At 49.2% G+C, this 17,192-nt stretch overlaps 2 protein-coding genes across 2 annotated transcripts; one reads left to right on the top strand and one right to left on the bottom strand.

The window, feature by feature from the left end:
- The first annotated feature begins 271 nt into the window (after positions 1 to 271).
- Coa3 (cytochrome c oxidase assembly factor 3) lies at positions 272 to 1,134 on the top strand. Its single transcript, XM_026386838.1, has 2 exons — positions 272 to 501; positions 768 to 1,134. The coding sequence occupies exons 1-2, from the start codon at positions 288 to 290 to the stop codon at positions 872 to 874; spliced, it is 321 nt and encodes a 106-aa protein (XP_026242623.1). The 5' UTR covers positions 272 to 287; the 3' UTR covers positions 875 to 1,134.
- A 1,037-nt stretch (positions 1,135 to 2,171) lies between these two features.
- On the bottom strand, positions 2,172 to 17,080 carry Wnk4 (WNK lysine deficient protein kinase 4). Its single transcript, XM_026386836.2, has 19 exons — positions 16,475 to 17,080; positions 14,923 to 15,095; positions 13,735 to 13,955; positions 13,288 to 13,445; positions 12,621 to 12,709; positions 12,327 to 12,543; positions 10,420 to 10,684; positions 10,067 to 10,188; positions 9,781 to 9,839; positions 9,565 to 9,682; positions 9,190 to 9,306; positions 4,789 to 4,926; positions 4,165 to 4,219; positions 3,488 to 4,071; positions 3,348 to 3,408; positions 2,850 to 3,258; positions 2,564 to 2,763; positions 2,298 to 2,395; positions 2,172 to 2,187 (listed from the first exon to the last, which is right to left on the bottom strand). Exons 1-19 carry the CDS (start codon positions 17,078 to 17,080, stop codon positions 2,185 to 2,187), a joined length of 3,693 nt encoding a protein of 1,230 aa, XP_026242621.2. The 3' UTR covers positions 2,172 to 2,184.
- Between the last annotated feature and the right edge of the window lie 112 nt (positions 17,081 to 17,192).

Genomic DNA, 17,192 nt, shown 5'->3' with positions numbered 1-17,192 from the left:
TTCCAATGTGTCTGTCCCCGCCTCAAGTCTGAGGAAAACCTAATTCCCACCACAGCCTCGAGCTCTCCACAGTTTTTCCCCGCTCCAACGGCCGGCCGCGGGACCCTCAGCCAATCAGAAAGCACAGCCCCTTCCCGCCATTCCGGGCCTTCGCCCTAGGGCCCAAAGCCTCGGCTCTTCCCGGGAAAGTGAATAAGGACTACAACTCCCAGCGTTCCTGGCGGTGGGCAAGGACTACTTTCCCAGCGAGCCCCGCACTCCGGCACTGCGAAGGGCGGAGCGGCAACATGGCGGCGCCGGGTGGTGGTGACCCTCTGGATGCCAAGAACGGAAAGGCTCCTTTTGCTCAGCGCATCGACCCGACCCGGGAAAAACTGACTCCCGCGCAACTGCAGTTCATGCAGCAGGTGCAGCTTGCCCAGTGGCAGAAAACGCTGCCACAGCGGCGGATCCGGAACATCGTGACCGGCCTGGGCATCGGGGCCGTGGTGTTAGCTATTTGTATCCGTCCTGATAAGGGCAGGGGAACAGAAGCGTGTGGGAGGACTGAACCAAGCATTTAATGTTTGGGTGAAATAGGGTTAATACCAGATGTTCTATTTTTAAGGTTCTTTTAAAATGTGATTTGGGAATGATGAGGGAGTTGTTGAGGTCAGGGTTCAAAAAGAGCAGTGTGAGATTCTGTAATCACTGATTTGGGAGAATAAAGGGTGATAGGAGAAGGGAAAATCTATATTCCAAGTAACTTCCTGAACCCACCTCTCTAGATGGATACACCTTCTACTCAGTGTCCCAGGAGCGTTTCCTTGATGAGCTGGAAGACGAGGCTAAAGCTGCCAGAGCCCGAGCTCTTGCGAGGGCATCAGGACCCTGAATGGGCGGACGGGCATTATCTATCTCCAATCTGGTGGAGCCCCTTCACATGATGGATGATACCCCATGATCCTGTAGAAATTGCCTGCTCACAGTCTCACTGGCCTACTTACTGACTTTGGATCATGATTGAACTCAAGAGACTATGCATTTGGCCATTCTCAATGGAATCTTGTCCGTTTCCTATGCACTGTGTACAGTGACTCCTTTTTGTTTTTTCCTTGATTGAGCGTATGCAACATTGGCTTTTCTCAAACTGTCTGTGGTTTAGCCTCCTTCACTTTCCAGAGGCCCAATTGTTTGGGGTGGGGGTGGCACTTCTGTGCAGTGTTAGAAGCTAAAGTGGAAAAGGTAAGGTTAAGTTAAGAATAATAAACTGAGTCATTTCTCCTGGAGCTATGCTGGGGTGGGGGGCTGAGAGATGCATGGTACTTAATGCTGGAAAGCTCCATGGGCAGCAGTTACCACAGTGGCATTGCCTCAGGGAGCTGTAAATGTTTAACTAGAATCACTTTTTCCTGAGATCTTTCCGCCTGATTTAAGGGAGAGATCATTGGGCTGTTTGAGACTGAACCAGGTCTTAGGGGAAGGAAGGTCACTTTTCTGCCCTCTACCCTCAAGAACAAACTTACTCAAACTTTACTGCCTTTTCTTATCCTTAGGTAAATGGATGAAGGATGTGAGACAAAAAAAAAACAAGCCTTGTCTTTTAATTTTCACTGGTACTGCCCTTTACAGGCTTAGGGTGGGATCTGAAGGGGATGTTAGCTTGGTCTAGTGGATCACTGACCTTGCAATTTCCTCATGACCTCTGTGGCAGGAAGCCTGCTCGGCAGCTTCCACTCTGCCTCCCATTGTGAAAGAGAGTCCCTTTAAATCCTCCCCTGACTCAGTGCACAAGACTTTGCCCTCAGTTCTAAAACATAACAGAGATTCAGTCCTTATTTCCAGCATTTTTTATTGCCTGCCACTAATTCTGATGTGAGCACACCATCTACACTCTTCCATCTGGGAGTGAGCCCTCTAGAAGCATCCGAGCTTGTGTGGGATTGCTTAGTGGTTGGCCTTTGGCTGGGGAGGGGTTGGAAATGAAGATGGTAGCTGTAGAACTGACACCTCCACAAAGCAAACAGTTGCCATGTTTGACTCATAAAAAACAACTGCATTCTCCATGCCACCCTGGCTGTTTGCCCCTCAGTACTGGAGTCTTTCTTGCCGAGTTGAGTTGGTCAGAAAAGCATCAGGTTCAGAGAGCACAAGCACCATGTTGAGCCATGGTGTTGGGGGAGACAAATGGCTTCTGTTCTGAATTCACTGGAAGGAAAAAAAAAAAAAGCACTGAAGAAAACTTGAAGGTGAGAAGAAGGCAAAAGTGCTGCCAATTACCATTCCCTGGGCTCTCCCTCCCTTGGGTCCACCCTCACCATCCTGCTAACATCCCCGGCGAATGTCACCCCTTTGCTTGCCCGCTGCTCCTGGGAGCCGGTGCTGCTGCCACTCAGGGAGTTCCTTCGCATGATGCCTGGGAGCAGGATGGGGGAGAGAGAGCACTAAGTGAGGGAAGGGCCAGTGAGAAGAGGGAGGCTAGTCCCCTCAAATCAAGAGGCAGACCCCTAGGTCCTTACAAGAAAACTGAATTGATAAGGAAGGGGTTTTAGGAAAGATGGAAACTGTGCAGCTGCAGTCTCACCAGGGCCTGGGGGCTCTGAGCGCTGCAGACTGTTGCGGCGCGAGGTAGGGAAACTGCCCTTGGAGAGGCGACGCTGGCGACTGGACAGCATAGCTGCCGGGGCCACAATACCAGGTGGGGGCTGCTTCCCAAGTCGGCTGTACAAGTCCTCAATTTCCTTTTTCTGTAGTGTCTGTAATGTTTCCACCTCTGACAAGTGCCTGAGGATGTACCAAGGGCATGAGAGAACTCTCCCATGTTGTTCCTCCAAGTTCACCTGTTGCTCCACCATTCTCCCCAGACTCACTTCTGCCGAAGATTCTGCAGCTCAGCCCAGAATTCCTCATCTTCCCCACTGCTTTCTGACTCCTCACTGCTTAGACACAGGCTGCTGTAGGAGTAGTTCATCCACACTGGGCTGGGATGGATCAGGGGTGGGGGACTGCCCCCAACTCGAGGTTCCTTCCCATCATCCCCTTCCTCCTCAACTCCATCCCCCAGACCCTCAGTTGCCCTGTCACTCTCCGCCAGAGCCTCCCTGGTCTCAGGCCCACTTCCAGCACCATCCTCTGTGTCTGAACTCTCTGAGGTCAGCTGAGGAGATGGAAGCTTTACAGAATTGGAGAGAGTTGGGGATGTTGGTTGCATGGAAAGAGATTCCGTTGGTTCCTTAGATGAAGTCACATGGAAACGCCCAACAAGCTGTGGTTTTCCCTCTGCAGGAAGACAAGGAGAGAATGAAGAGAGAGAGAAATCTGGTAGGATATAAAGCAGATTGGGAATAATGGGCAGGCAGAGGCCTCACCTTCAGAGATGGGTGCCAGTCTGGCTTCACCCAGGAGTGGCCAAGCAGGATTTGGGGAGGCCTACAAAGTGTGGGTTCATGAGGAGGGAAATGATCCAGAATGGAGACCCCCTAATCATCCCTCTTGATTTCCTACTTACCTCACTCTCCATCTCAGCTGCTTGAGGTGAAAGGCTCTCCTGGTCACAAGGAACAAGGGCAGTGGACAGGCTAGGTAGTGGATCAGGAGAGGCTGGAGGAGACTGGGAAAGGAGCCCCGGGGAGGGGGACAGCAGGGACTGGGCCACAGTCATCACAGCCAGAGAGAAGGCACTAGCCAAAGAGAGGAGAGGGGCTGCTGTAGTGGAGGGGAGGGGAGAAGGGGAGGGGCAGAGAGGAAAAGAAGGAGGATTAAGAGTGAGCTGGGAACAACTAGGAGAGAATGGGGGTGGAGAACTGGTGGAGAGAGAACTCAGAGGAAATGGAGAGGATGGAATTGGAAACTGGGATGCACTGGAGGAGAATGGAAGTGGAGAGCTGGGGGAGTGTAGAGCGGGATTTGAGGAGACCTGGGAGAGTGGGAAAGGGCTAGGATGACACGGAGGAGAAATGATGGGGAAAATGGGACTTGGAAGGATGGGGGTTCCAGGGGAAAATGGGTTTCCAGGAGACAAGGGTGTTCCAGGAGAAGTGGAGAAGGTTGCCCAGCTTCTCTGTTCTGGGAAGGTGCTGTACTGGGGCTCTGCTGAGTGGGGAGAAGTAAGTGTTGAGATTCCAATCCCCCATGCCCTATGTCCTTCCCAGAAGCCACCATAAGAATGGGATACACAGTACATACCAGTGGATGGGTCTGGGAAGGGGCCTGAGAGGGCAGGCAGTGGTGGTGGCTCCTCCTAAGGGGAAAAAAAGGTGTGGTGGCACAGTCACAGTGGGGAAAGCTGAGTCTTAGATGGAAGGTTTCAGACTGGGATTTTTAAGCAAGGATCTATGAGCCTCTAGAGTCCAGACATGAGTTTCAAGGGATTCAAAAGTATGTGCTGAAATATTTAGGGGTAAAGGGGCATGAGGTCTGCAACTTACTTTCAAGTGGCTCAGAAGAAAATTATGTATATTTATATGTACATACACATACATACAAACAGGGAGGGGAGAGAGGAAGAAAGAATGATAATGCTGATGTCATGAAACAAAAAATTGGCAAATTGCAAATTCTCTGAATAATTCTTGCAACTTTGAAAGTCTGAAATTATTTCAAAATAATGAGCTAAAAGAAAAGTATGCATTCAACACTTTTTTTTTTAACAAGAGTCCATGGCTTTCATCATATTTTCAAATGGGGTAAGAGCCACTGTTTCAAGGTCCCAGAGGTAAAGAGGAGTTAATCCAAGGGGAGTGTGGAGGAAAGAGTAGTGAACTCTGGCAGAAAATCCATTCTTCCTGGAGATGTCCAGAAGGGCCTGACCTGGGGGCTTAGTGCATCTTCAGCAGACTCGGAGGGGCCATTATCTCTCTTCAACAGGGTCTCTACTCGCTGGATAATCTCCCGAATCCGACTCAGGAATCCATCTCTCTCCGAAGGCAAAATGAACTCATTATACACCTAACAAGGGTTAATAGGATAGGAAGGATACTCATTATCTCACTCATCCCTGGCCCTTGCTCTTGCTCTTTAAAAACCAACCATTCACAGTGCCATTTCTGCCAACCACCAACCTAAAACAAGTATTTACCAATATCTATTATGTGACAGACTAACACTCAAAGGATGCATGTACTGTATATACAAGATGCCTTACATATATTATCACATTTAACACCAATAACTTTCTGAGGTCTGTATTAACATCCTCAGTTTAGAGTAAAGATAACCAGTGCTCAAACAAGTTGAATTCAGTGCTCAAACAAGTTGAATTCACAAGATTTGAACCCAGGTCTACTAACTAGAATCTGAGTTCTTTCTTCTGTTGCCTGGCATGCTTTTGGACATAACTCCTGCCCTCTTAGGATTTATAAACTATATCACACAGGCTTACATACACACATGACAAAGTGAAGTAGGAAATAAGGCAATAAACGGTAAATATCACATTCAACTCCACACATATTTAGTACCTACTACATGACATGCATTTAATACATGGAAACATGAAGCAAGGTCCTAATCGTGAGCCCAAAATCTAGTGGAGGGGACAAACAAACACAAAGGCTACTGCAAGTTAGCCTCATTGGTAAGGTGCTCATAGGTAAGCTGCTTATGAGTCTTTTCTTAGATAAGGACAGATAGAAATACTACCCTGCGGCTAAGGAGAGCTGTTTCATGGATGTTCCACAACAAAGTGAACATACCAAACATTACTGAACTGTACACTTAAAAATGGTTAAAATTGTAAATTTTATGCTGTATTTTTTTTACCACAATAAAAAGATGCTAGGGCTGGGGCTGGGGCTCAGTGGGAGAGCCCTTGTCTAGCATGTGTGAGGCACTGGGTTCAATTCTCAGCACCATATATAAATAAATAAAGTCCACTGACAACTAAAAAATATTTTTTTTGAGGAGGAAATGATTTATTTTCTCTTTTAGAAATGCCTTCATACAGAGTAGATTAAGCCAAACTTTCCTTCAAATTATTTGAAGTAATTTATGAAATTTTGATTGTGTACCATCATTTGCTGTCAGATCTACATAAAAGTTTCTAAACAATTGACTTAGGTTAATAGAATATTTACTTTCTATAAAACTTGAAACTTATGTGTCTTTTAATATTGCTTTTCCTTTAGTCTGTTTTTATTTTCCTACTGCATCTTTATTCAAACATTTTAGATGTTCAGATTCTCCTTCATGTATCTTATATATCTTAATATTCCTTAAAAAATATTTTTTTAAAAAATGCCAAAAGTCTGTTATTTATCACCCTCCCCAAATGTATTCCCATGAGGGAACAGGTCACACAACCCTGGGAATGGGAGAACCTGGGACAACTTTTCGGAGTAAGTCTTTGGAGCTGAACTTTACTTTGTTGGAGTAAGAAAAGCAACCATTTTTTGAGCACCTACCATAAGTGGCCACTTCTCGTGCATTATATCATATCATATCAGAACATCTTTGCAAAATGAATATTACCACCTGATAAGCAAATGAGATTCAGAGAGGTAAAGAAACTTGCCCAAGGGACTGGTGATGTTAACTCAGTGGTAGAGCACTTGCCTAGCATGCACGAGGTCCTGGGTTAGAGAGAGAGAGAGAAAGGGAGAGGGAAAGAAAGAGAAAAAAAACTTGCCCAAGTTCACCAAATTTCAACAGAGCTGAAATTTACACTGAAGTATTTACACAAAAGCCCACCCTTTGCCAGGCATGGAGGCACACACCTGTAATACCAGCAATTCAGGAGGCTGAGGCAGAAAAATTGCAAATTTGAGGCTAGTCTAGCAACTTGGTGAGTCCTTGTCTCAAAATAAAAAAATAAAAAGACTAGGGTGTGGCTCAGTGGTAGAACACCCCTGGGTTCAATCCCAGTGCCCAGGGTGGGAGCTTAGAGGGAGCAGGGGGAAAAGCTCACCCTTTCATCTGTTCCGCAGTTTAGGCAGAGAGAACAGTAAAACAGCTTTGAGGCATAAGCATGGCACATTCTTCAAATAGTGAGGACTCAAGCATAGCTGAGCAAGCTGTAGATGTTAAAGGCCATGCTTTGTCATTTGGACCTTACTCTACAACCAAAGCAGCCACTAAAGATTTTGGGGTGAAAAGCAACAAGATCAGATCCAAGTCTCAGGAGAATTGGTAAGAAGAAAATAGAAGGGAATTGATCTTGAGTTCAGGGGCAAGGTCACTTTAGTTGTATGTGGTCTGAGTGGGCATGAGAGCCTAGAAGAGAAGGCTGTAACAGTGACAGATACCTGAGCAGATGGAGCAGAGGCAGGAAGGCACCCAGCCTCTTTAGAGGACCACTCAAAAACCAGTGTGGTTTGCTGTGCATAGTGGTACATGCCTGTAATCCCAGTTACTCAAAAGACTGAGGCAAAAAGAATGCAAGTTTGAGGCCAGCCTGGGCAACTTAGCAAGACCCTGTCTCAAAATTTCAAAAAAGGGCTGGGGGTATAGCTCAGTGGTACAGAGTCCCTGGATTTACCCTGGTAGTACAGAAAAAGAAAAAGAAATCAGTAGTGGCTGGAGGAAAGACTCTAGAAGGGGTAAGTGGCCTGATGGAAGAAGACAGACTTGTGTACAGGGTGACATTTTTCTTTGTCCTAGACACAGGTGAATGACATGATGAAGATGATTTATAGTTTCTGAAGCCTGACATTTCTCTTAATGCCTTCACTGCAACATCCCAGAAGCTTGTGTCTACCTACTCTATTCTATTGAAAATAGTCTCCCACAAAGACCTTCTCCTAAAAAAAAGCTAGTGTGGTCTTGCCTCAGCCTTCACCCTATGTCACTAGAAACTCTCCTCACTCAGATTTTACTAACATCTTCCTACCTCTTTGGCTCCATCTCCATGCCCTTTAATAACTTAGTTTCCCCCTTCTAGAACAGGTGGTATCCACTGAGATGCACTCAAGTCCTATATGTCTCTGACTTTGCAGGCCCATCTTTCTTCAATCTCAACTCTGTACTGATGACTTCTGAACCCACCTCTCATTCCAAAGCATACCTGTCCCCAGGAGAAAACTCACTGCCAGGGCCAGTCCAACCCATATCCTGTTGCTATGGAGGATCTTATCTTGGCTGTCACTCAAGCTCAATACAGCCCCTTAAAAGCCTGCTTTTAACATTCTCTCTCTCTCTCTCTCTGGGTGGCCTGCTCCTCTTAGTTCTGCCAAGCTACAAGTCGCCCTTGACATCACCCCTCCCTAACTCTCTATCATATCAACTCAGCAAATATTTATTGGACATCTATTACCTTCACTGTACTATATCAACAGGTTACTAATTTCCTGAAACAACCCTCAGATTTACTCCTTCTTTTCCCATCTCTATAATCCATCTTCTCCTTCATCCACATCTAGATTTTCTTTTCTTTTCTTTTGCACTGGGGGTTGAACCCAGGAGCTTTCTATTGCTGAGCCATGATCCCGACCCTTTTTATTTTTTGAGACAAGGACTCACTAAATTGCTGAGGCTGACCTGAAATTTGCAATCCTCTTGCCTCAGCCTCCTGAGTCACTAGGATTATAGGCATGTGCCACCACACCCAGCCACATCTGGCTTCTTGTGTTTACCTTCTAGCTGGATTCTCTACCTGTAGTCCCCTCCCACATTCTATGGCAGAATAGTCTTCATTCTTCAAAACCTTCTCTTATTGTATTACACACTGCCTAACTCTTATGACCATCTATAATCTGTGCCCACTCCAAACCCACCTCTACATCCCATAATTTTCTTATAGCATTTACTTCCAGTGACAGTAGTTGCCTCATGATGTCCTCACAGCCCCATACTCCAAGTGACTCCCTACTTGGAATGCCTTTGCTTTTGCTGCACCTCCAGCTAGGCATACCCTCCTTTCCTTTCTTATTTATCTTTCAAGACTTTGGGTAAGCCCCACTTGTTCCACTGCTGCCCATCCATGCTTTTCTTACAGCCACAGTATCACATCTAGCACGCAGTTCACATGCAGCACTTGTGTACACCCAGTCCCAAATAGCTCCAGCTGAGGAGCCAATCCTGACCAGATAAACAGAAATCTTCCCCAAAACAAATGCTGAGATGTCTTCAGAGTCACTGTGCTCAATGCTAAGCAGGGTTTTATATTCATTCCCCTTGCTGTGGGATCAGGCATTTCAGTACCAATACACATCAGGAGGGAGACTCTTTTTTTCCCAGATGCATATACTCTGTCCTTATCTCTCTCACCCCCCTCACCATGGCAGCTGCAATTTCTTCTGGGCTGTCCCCATCCAGATCAAATCGGAAAGTCACCATCTTGCTGTTGTGAGTCTGTAGCTGGCACTCGACCACTCTGTCATTCTGGTCTGAGACCTTCAGAGTCAAAGTCAGGAGAGGGGACGTGGTCAGTGCCTCTGTCTTCATCATGTGTTCCTACTCTACTCCAACCAAGCGGCAGTGCCAGACTGGACTTGGAGAGAAGTAGACTCTACCCCCAAAGTCTAGTATTAGAAACTAGACTAGTTGCTTCATGGCTAGTCATTTACATTATTCTGCTTTCTTGGCTGACCTTCCCCATCCACTGAAAGTGCCCTCCTAGCCCTGTAGGTCATTCTCCATGTTCTTTCTTACACTAGTGACCCTTAGCCGGGATCGGGGTCTACGCCGGAGATTCTTCCCTGGAGGTCTCCTCATCTGTCCCATCCCTTCTCCTATGTCGCTGAGGCCTGATGCTGCATCTGAGGCATAGCTGGAAAAGGGAAGGGAGATGGAAGAGTCTGTGTAGACAATGGGACCCCAGAGTTCCAAATATCTCATCCTGGCACCCCAACTCATTCCAAAACATACCTGTCCCCAGGAGAAAACTCACTGCCAGGACCAGAACATGGAATGGACAAGGCAAAAGCCTGAAATAGGATAAGGGTTCATGAGGTCAGGGGAAGATAACTATTGAGATCCAGAGAGACCACAGCAAGGATGTTGGGAGGATAGTAGGGATAGGGAATTGGGGAAGGTAAGGACAAAAGTAGTGAATTTCCAGGACATGGGGACAGGTTAGGGGGTTGGGCTTTCAAGGAGAGAGATAGGTCATAAGCTTGGAATGGCTGGGAGCCCCCATGTAATCCCTTCTCACCGAGGGTAGGCAGAGATGGGACTCATCGGGGCTGGATGGCACCCCCCCAGGGGGCTGAAGGGCAGGGTCTGAGGCATCCAGGAAGCCAGAGGAGCTGAGGTAGCCATCAGTCTCACAATCCGCTAGTGAGGGAGGGAGGGAATCAAAAAAATAAAGGGAAGTGGTGGCAGAGAAGAGGCCCTGTCTGAGCACAGGGGTCTAGTGCAAAGAGGGAGCTGTGGAGAGTTCTTTCCCAGAGGGAGCTTCATGGCTGGGGTGGAAGGCAGGATGAGTGACAGTGCTTCTGGGTTGAACTTGTAGGTGGGGTGCAGAGAGCCAGAGTTGACCTAGGTCCACCATCAGACATGACTTACAAGTGGTAGATGAGTAGCTGGCATGGCGGAAGAGGAAAGACTGGTGCTGGTCTGCCTCTGGCTCCTCAGGTTCTAGGGGGAAGGCAACTGAGGGACCAGGAGCCATGGGAACAGTTGCTGGCAGAGGTCCTGGCTCAGGTGGGAGAGCTTCCAACTCCCTAGCTTTTCGAAGCTTCTCACGCTTTCGCTGGATGGCAGCAACCCGTTCACGTACCGCACGGGCCACTGGCTGGTAATCAGCTTCACAAACCAACCCCAGGGCTACCTGGAATTGGAAGAATGAGGAAGACAGTGTGGGATCCCCCTCGAAGATCCAGCGGGACATCTTGAGGATAAGGGAGGAAGAGAACCATTTATTGATTAGTCACTATGTCCATTAATTGGCAACTCCTTAACATTGTCATCATTAAGTCCTTCCAATAACATTGTGAGATAGGTCTTATCAGCCCATTTTAGAGAAAAAAAAATTGAGTGACCAGTTCATGTAAGTCAGTGGCTCTTATAGGGGGAGAGCTTGACAAAATCTAGAGTCTTTTTTTTGTACTGAGGATTGAACCCAGGGGCACTTTGCCACTGAGCCACACCCCCAGCCCTTTTTTACTTTTCATTTTGAGATCCGGTCTTGCTAAATTGCTGAGGCTGGCCTCAAATTTATGATCTCCCAGCCTTAACCTATCCAATCATTGGGATTATAGGCATGTGCCACAATGCCCAGCTGCAAAACATTTTTAATCATCACAACTACAATGTAGATGCTACTGCACTTAGTAAGTAGAAGCCAGGGATTCTTTCAACATCCTACAATGCACAGAACAACACAAAATGTCAGTAGTGCCAAAGTCAAGAATCCCTTGTACCTACTCAAGTAGGGTTTGATGTCAGATCATATTGGGCTGTGCTGTGAAGAGCTGCTGTTATGCCACATTCAAACTGTCTCAGGTTCTTCACCCACCTTCAATGATCCTCACCTTAGCAACTGCCATTTCTCTATTGAAGATCCCATCCTCTCTCCCTTTCCCCTACTCAAGCCTTCCTAAATCTCTCCCCATGTTTCTGCCCTGGCATCTTCAACCTCCATTTATTCACACACACCCTCTTCCACCAGCATCTATTCATCCCTCTTCTTTCCTCCTCATTAATTTCAACTGTTAAATTTGTTGGGTGAGTAGAGGTAGTAAATACAGGTGATCTGACTGCAAATTTAAACTACCTGAGTTTAAATCCAGATTTGCCACTTACTTGGCATCTTGGACAAGATATTCAACCTCTTTGAACTTCCGTTTCCTCATCAATAAGTTAGGATAAAATTACTCTTCCTGTAGGATTGGTAGCAATGATCAAATGCATTTTAAAGTACTTTAAACCATATAGGAATGTAGGCTACCACATGCCAAACACTATCATGGATAGGGGCGGGGGTGACAGTCTCTGTCCTCAAGGAGTTTATAATCTAATGGAGGAGAAAGACCAGAATGTATCCATACAACTAGACCCACAGCTTGAGGGCTACTCAAGGATGCACTGCCATGGAAAGAAGCTTTTAATTTTGATTCTAGAGGGGAAGCCTTAGTGAAACCGAGGGTTCTGCATATACAGAAAGGAGGAGGGGGGAAAAAGAAGAAAAGCATGGGGGAGGGGAAAGGTGGAAAGGGAAAATAGGTAAAGGGCTTTCCAAGATAAACACATCTGCAGGAGCTAAAGCAGGGGAATTAGAGAATCCAGGCTTTTTCTGGAAAGAAACACTGAATGTGTTTGCAGGTGCATTAGGACAGGAGAGGCAGGGAGACACCTGTAGGAGATGCCACAAAAGTGGGGAGAGACCACCTCCTTCCGCTTCAGGGTCCCTCTGGTCATTGCCAACCCGCCCTTTACACGCTCAGCCACAGCACAGTCTGACCTCCGCTCACCATCTCCTGTGCCACCTCCTCTGCCGCGTCCCGGCCCAACTGGAAAAGGAACTCAATGGCCTGGTTGTCCCGCGGGCGCCCCCCGCGTCGCGCGCCCTCCATACGCAACCAGAGCTTGAGCCCGGGTTTCTCGCCGTCGTCCTCCTCCGCCAGCTCCACGTGCACACCGCGCTCCTCACGGAAGAAGGCGTGGGCCAGGAGATCCTGGATGGTGAACCTGTGAGTGGTTCGGCGGTGAGCTGAGCCCGACAGTGTTTGCACCTCTTCCCCACCCAGCTCTTCCCGGTACCCCACCTCTCATTCTTATCGGTACGAATGCAGCCTTCAATGATCTCCTTCACCTCGGGCATCTTCACTTTGTAGAAGCTGTTCGGTTTTGTACCCTAGGAGAAGGGGTTGCTTGACGTCTCCGGTCCTCCACACCTCAGCTTTCTGCTAGACACCCCCCAACACACACCCCAGCTCCAGTGCGGGCAGCAGTGCAGGCATTCACCAAAGCTTGGCGACTACTACTAGAAGATTTTAATTCCAATCCTAGTCCTTAGGGCTGAGGGTGTAGCTCAGCAAAGCAAGCACTAGATCCTGGGTTCAATCCCTAGCACCAGGAAAAAAAAATTAAAAGTTCCTCCATTATTAACAGTGTGACCTTGAACAAGACTGACTGTTTTATTTGTAACATGAAGGATAGAACATTTGCCTCCCTCAACTTGCAGAGCAGCTAGAAAGACTGGATAAGAGAATGGATATGAAATCCTTTGTAAAATTCTGGGAACCCTAGATATATTATTAATATTATTAGCTTGCGGGGATTGGGGAAGGCATTGTACATCCAATATTCTTAAGTGTTCACTAAGGTATCTTTTTCTTTGTGAAGGGAAAGGGCATTGACCACAGGCTAGCTGGGGCAGGAAAATGAGAGGAGCATCTGGAATCCCTTCTCCCCTAGCCGCACCCCTCTCACCGAAGTGACCTTGCGGTAGATTTGCGCAGCATTTTGGCACTCTGAATAGGGATACTCTGAGGTAGCCATCTCCAGCATGCACATGCCAAACGCGTACACATCCACTGCCTCATCGTACTTTTCCTCGTACATCTCGGGGGCCATGAATTCCGGGGTCCCTGTAGGATCCACAACAAGGATCAGGCTGCCAAATCTTCCTTCTGACCTCATCCCTCCACATGGGCATATCATGGGCTAGGAAGTGCAGGGGCAAACCCAGGAGTTCTGAAATGCAAGTGACCAACCCTTGCCTATAATGTGTGTGGGAGGGATGCCATAGGTCTCCCCAATTCCCCGGTGGGCTCCTAATTCGTGTATCTCTAAAGCTCTGCTGGGGAAGGGAGGATCCCATTTCTCTTCTGAGGTGGGGGAGATATTAATGGCAAGGACCCTCCTGGAAGGACGCACCAATGACGCTTTTGGCGAAGGAGGCACGCTTGAGTGTGGCCAGGCCCAGGTCCCCGATTTTGACAGAGCCTGTAGGGCCTGTGATGAAGACGTTGTCACACTTGAGATCCCGGTGCAGTATAGGGGGGACCCGGGAGTGTAGAAAATGAAGTCCCCGGAGAATTTGGCGGCTCCAGCGCTGAAGGACTCTTGGTTTCATTTCGCGGAACCTTCTCAGGTACCTGGGAAAGGGTGCATAACCAGGGCAGTGGTGCAGGAAAAGTAAGCAGGGGAAGGGCTCCCACTGAGAAGTTCCCCTTCATCCCACCCTTGCCTCTGCACCTTCTACCAGCCTTTTTCTAGCTTAGCTCCACACTAGGTCCCTGGGAGAAACTTAAATTGGGTGTGGTAGATAGCCATGAGATTACAAAATGGGTCTGATGATAAATAGATAGGGTCACAGCCAAAGTGTTTGTGGGAAGGGATGACTAACTGTCCCAAGCATGGAGGAAAGCTTCACAGAGGAAAAACTTTTGTATCTTACAGGAAAGGAAGTTCAAGTGTGAAAAGGGTAAGGGATGGAGACTTTCCAGGCAGAGAGGACACTGCCCTCAAAGGAAGGGACAAAGCAAGTGACAGGGGAGGGTGGGAGGAGTTCCTGAGAATTCTGGAAGTCTGGATCTTTGGCTGAAAGCAGAGGAGGCTGAATCCTAAAGATTTTGGAAATGGGTTAACCAGTATGGACATTACCTCCAGGGACATGGGAAACCTAGGAAAGATCCTCCAGGTTGCAGGAAGTTAGGAAAGCTCCGAGGGAGGGCAGAGCCAAGTGAGGCCCTTTAGGATACTGCTGCAGGGAAGGATGGGGTGGGAAAAGCCCAGTGTGGAGATACTGAGGAGGAACTTGGAGACTGTACTGATGAAGGTGAGGGTGTAGCAGAGAGAGAGAGAGAGAGAGAGAGAGAGAGAGAGAGAGAGAGAGAGAGAGAGAGAGAGATGTCTGGGAAGACACCTAAGATTTTGACTGAAGTCCTGGGTGGACATTGCTATTCATCCAGGCAGGAACATAGGTAGGTTGGATGGGAGACGGTGAGCCTGGTTTTGGACCTGGATGTAAAAACTTTGTGCAACCTGGGAAAGTTCAGGAAGCAGTGGGGTGACAGTGAGGAGATGTTCCACCCTTTCCCTCCCACCCCGGCCAGAGCTCACGTCTTGAGTGTGCCCGAGGTCATGAGTTCTGTGACCAGCACGATGCAAACCTGGCCCCTCAGCACCGACTTCCAGGAGTCATAAAAGCGGACGATGTTGGGGTGCTGCAGCCCCTTGAGCATCTCCACCTCTTCGGAGAAGCGCTGCCGCTCAGCCCGAGACAGTTTCCGAGTCTGTGGAATGGCGAATGGGATCCCATTAAGCCCAGAGAAGGATGGGGCACCTAGAGTGGAGCAGGGGGAAAGAGTGATGGAGCCCATGGATGGGGTCGGGATGATGGGATAGTTAGCCCAACGGACTGTAGACCCAAACTCCTTGTCAGTCCCTTAGGTTTGCTCCAAGAACACACCCATCCTAGGCCTGGGGCCGCCCCTTGGACCCCCTGGTGGACACAAGCGCCTTTATGCAGCCCGGTCCAGGAGCCCTGAGCTCAATAGCGCCTTTGTGGCCGCCCGGGCCTGTCGTGGGGCGGGAGGGGTGCCTCGGGGGCTGGCAGCAGGCGGACCTCAGGCAGGGAATTGGGGCCGGCAAGGGTTTGGCCCCAGATACTGGGAACTGCTAGATTCAGACAGAAGGCGGAGGTTGCAGAGGGACGTATAGAGGTCGAAAAACTCCCAGGAGCCCTTCCCCACCACCACCATGGCTGCCCCGCCCCCCTCTCCTCTCCCTCCCGTACCCGGGTTTGGCCTCCTCTGTTGGCCTGGCCTAGAGCCTGGGGCGCGGCACTGGCAGGCGCAAGAGGTGAACCCAGTGCCAGGGCCAAAGTGAAGGGAACCTTCCTCCAGGCTCTGTCCCCCAATCTGAATCTGAAGCTTCTGACCAGAGTCAACTGGGTTCTCCCCATGCATATGTAGAAGAGTAGCAATAGGAAGAAAGTTCTGCCAACCAACATCTTCCTGAAGTCCAAGAGCTTAGAGCCTTTGGGTCTGGTAAGAAAGAACCCAGGTAGGCAGAGGGATGAGAAGCAGGACTGAAACTCAGGCCAAGGCTGGAGCTTCCTGTCCACAGACCTTCCCCACTACTCCAGAAGCAGCCTGGGAAAGAGCCATTTTGTGGAAACTGCCCTAAATCCTTCTGGAGATGGAGAGGAGAGGACCCTGACCCATCTCCTGATCTCTAGCATCCCAGTCTTTTGTTCAGCAGAGGAGAAGGGGGAGCAAAAGGCTCAGGGTCACAACGGAAAGTCTCAGGACTTACAGAGAAACGATGGGGAAAGATTGTGGGTATTCAGGGAAGGAAATTGGTAGGGTGTCCCCTCCCAGATCTGAACTGGCTCCCCCATCCTATTTCCCATCCTAATTTCCAACTCTCAGGGATTTGCAGAGAGATTTTAAAATGAGAATGTCCATGCCCCTTGGGGAGCTACTATATACTATCTGCCTGTTTCTCCTGAGTCCAACCAGTCAGCCAGATATCTCAGTAAGGGCAGGGATTTCTGGGCATTCAGCAGGAAAAATACATCCTTCCCTTGATGCTGTCTGCCCAGTCTCCCATCCTAATACCTCCAAAAGGTCCCATCCCGAGGTGCCACAGAGGGGGCACCCAGCCGCACCTGCAGCTCACACCAGGCCACCTCCACCGTGGTGTCAGTGTCTAGCCCTCGATACACTGTCTTGAAGGAGCCACGTCCAATCTCAATGTCAAACTTGAGGTATCGGCCGTCTGGGGATGTTGCCACAGCCTGGGTCTCTGTGTCCTCCTTTTCTTCTTGCTCCCGCTGTCGCTCCCGGGCTGCGGCATCTGAGACTCTCGGCGGCTCCCCAGACCGTGAGCCTCCTGCAGATCCGGGATGCACTGAATCCACAGTCTTCACAGGGGCTGCCCCGGTCCGCGTGCCCTCGGGGAGCTCTTTGAAGCAAGGTGGTGGGCTACTCGAGGGGCCTGGAGGAGCAAAGTCAGGAGGATCAGGAGGTTCCGGAACGGGTGTCGCTGGCTGGCACCAAGAGTTCAGCAGACCCAAGTCGACTGAGCTGCGGCGGGTGACACGGGAAGAGCGAGGCCGGGGCTCAGCCTTCCCGGAGAAGCGGCGTGCTCTGCGAGAAGGGGGCCCGATGCGGGGTGGCCCCGTAGTGGAGAGAGACGGCGGGGGCAGCAGAGCTAGGTCAGCCTCGGTCTGGGACATGGGGACCGCGTTCTCCGTGGTCCGGGGTGCCAGCATGGGGAAGGACCGAGCGCCGCTGACCAAGCCAGATGACCGAGGAGGAGGCAGCTTGACAGGCTGACCAGCTGGGTGCGCAGCTAATCCGGTTGAACTGTAGGGGCCCCAAGCC

Source organism: Urocitellus parryii, chromosome 7 (assembly GCF_045843805.1).
Source record: "Urocitellus parryii isolate mUroPar1 chromosome 7, mUroPar1.hap1, whole genome shotgun sequence".
Taxonomy (NCBI): Eukaryota; Metazoa; Chordata; class Mammalia; order Rodentia; family Sciuridae; genus Urocitellus; species Urocitellus parryii.
The sequence above is the reverse complement of the archived record's forward strand: the minus strand, read 5'-3'. Positions and strand labels throughout refer to the sequence as shown.

What these genes read in the sequence shown, in the direction of transcription:
- Coa3 (XM_026386838.1), top strand. Translation starts at nt 288, where the DNA reads ATGGCGGCGCCGGGTGGTGGTGACCCTCTGGATGCCAAGAACGGAAAG. An exon ending in GGCCGTGGTGTTAGCTATTT is followed by an intron (nt 502 to 767) that starts GTATCCGTCCTG and finishes CCACCTCTCTAG; the next exon opens with ATGGATACACCTTCTACTCA.
- Wnk4 (XM_026386836.2), bottom strand. Translation starts at nt 17,080, where the DNA reads ATGCTGGCACCCCGGACCACGGAGAACGCGGTCCCCATGTCCCAGACC. An exon ending in ACCTCGGGCACACTCAAGAC is followed by an intron (nt 13,956 to 14,922) that starts GTGAGCTCTGGC and finishes ACCCTTTCCCAG; the next exon opens with GTACCTGAGAAGGTTCCGCG. An exon ending in AAGATGCACTAAGCCCCCAG is followed by an intron (nt 4,220 to 4,788) that starts GTCAGGCCCTTC and finishes TTTTCCCCTTAG; the next exon opens with GAGGAGCCACCACCACTGCC.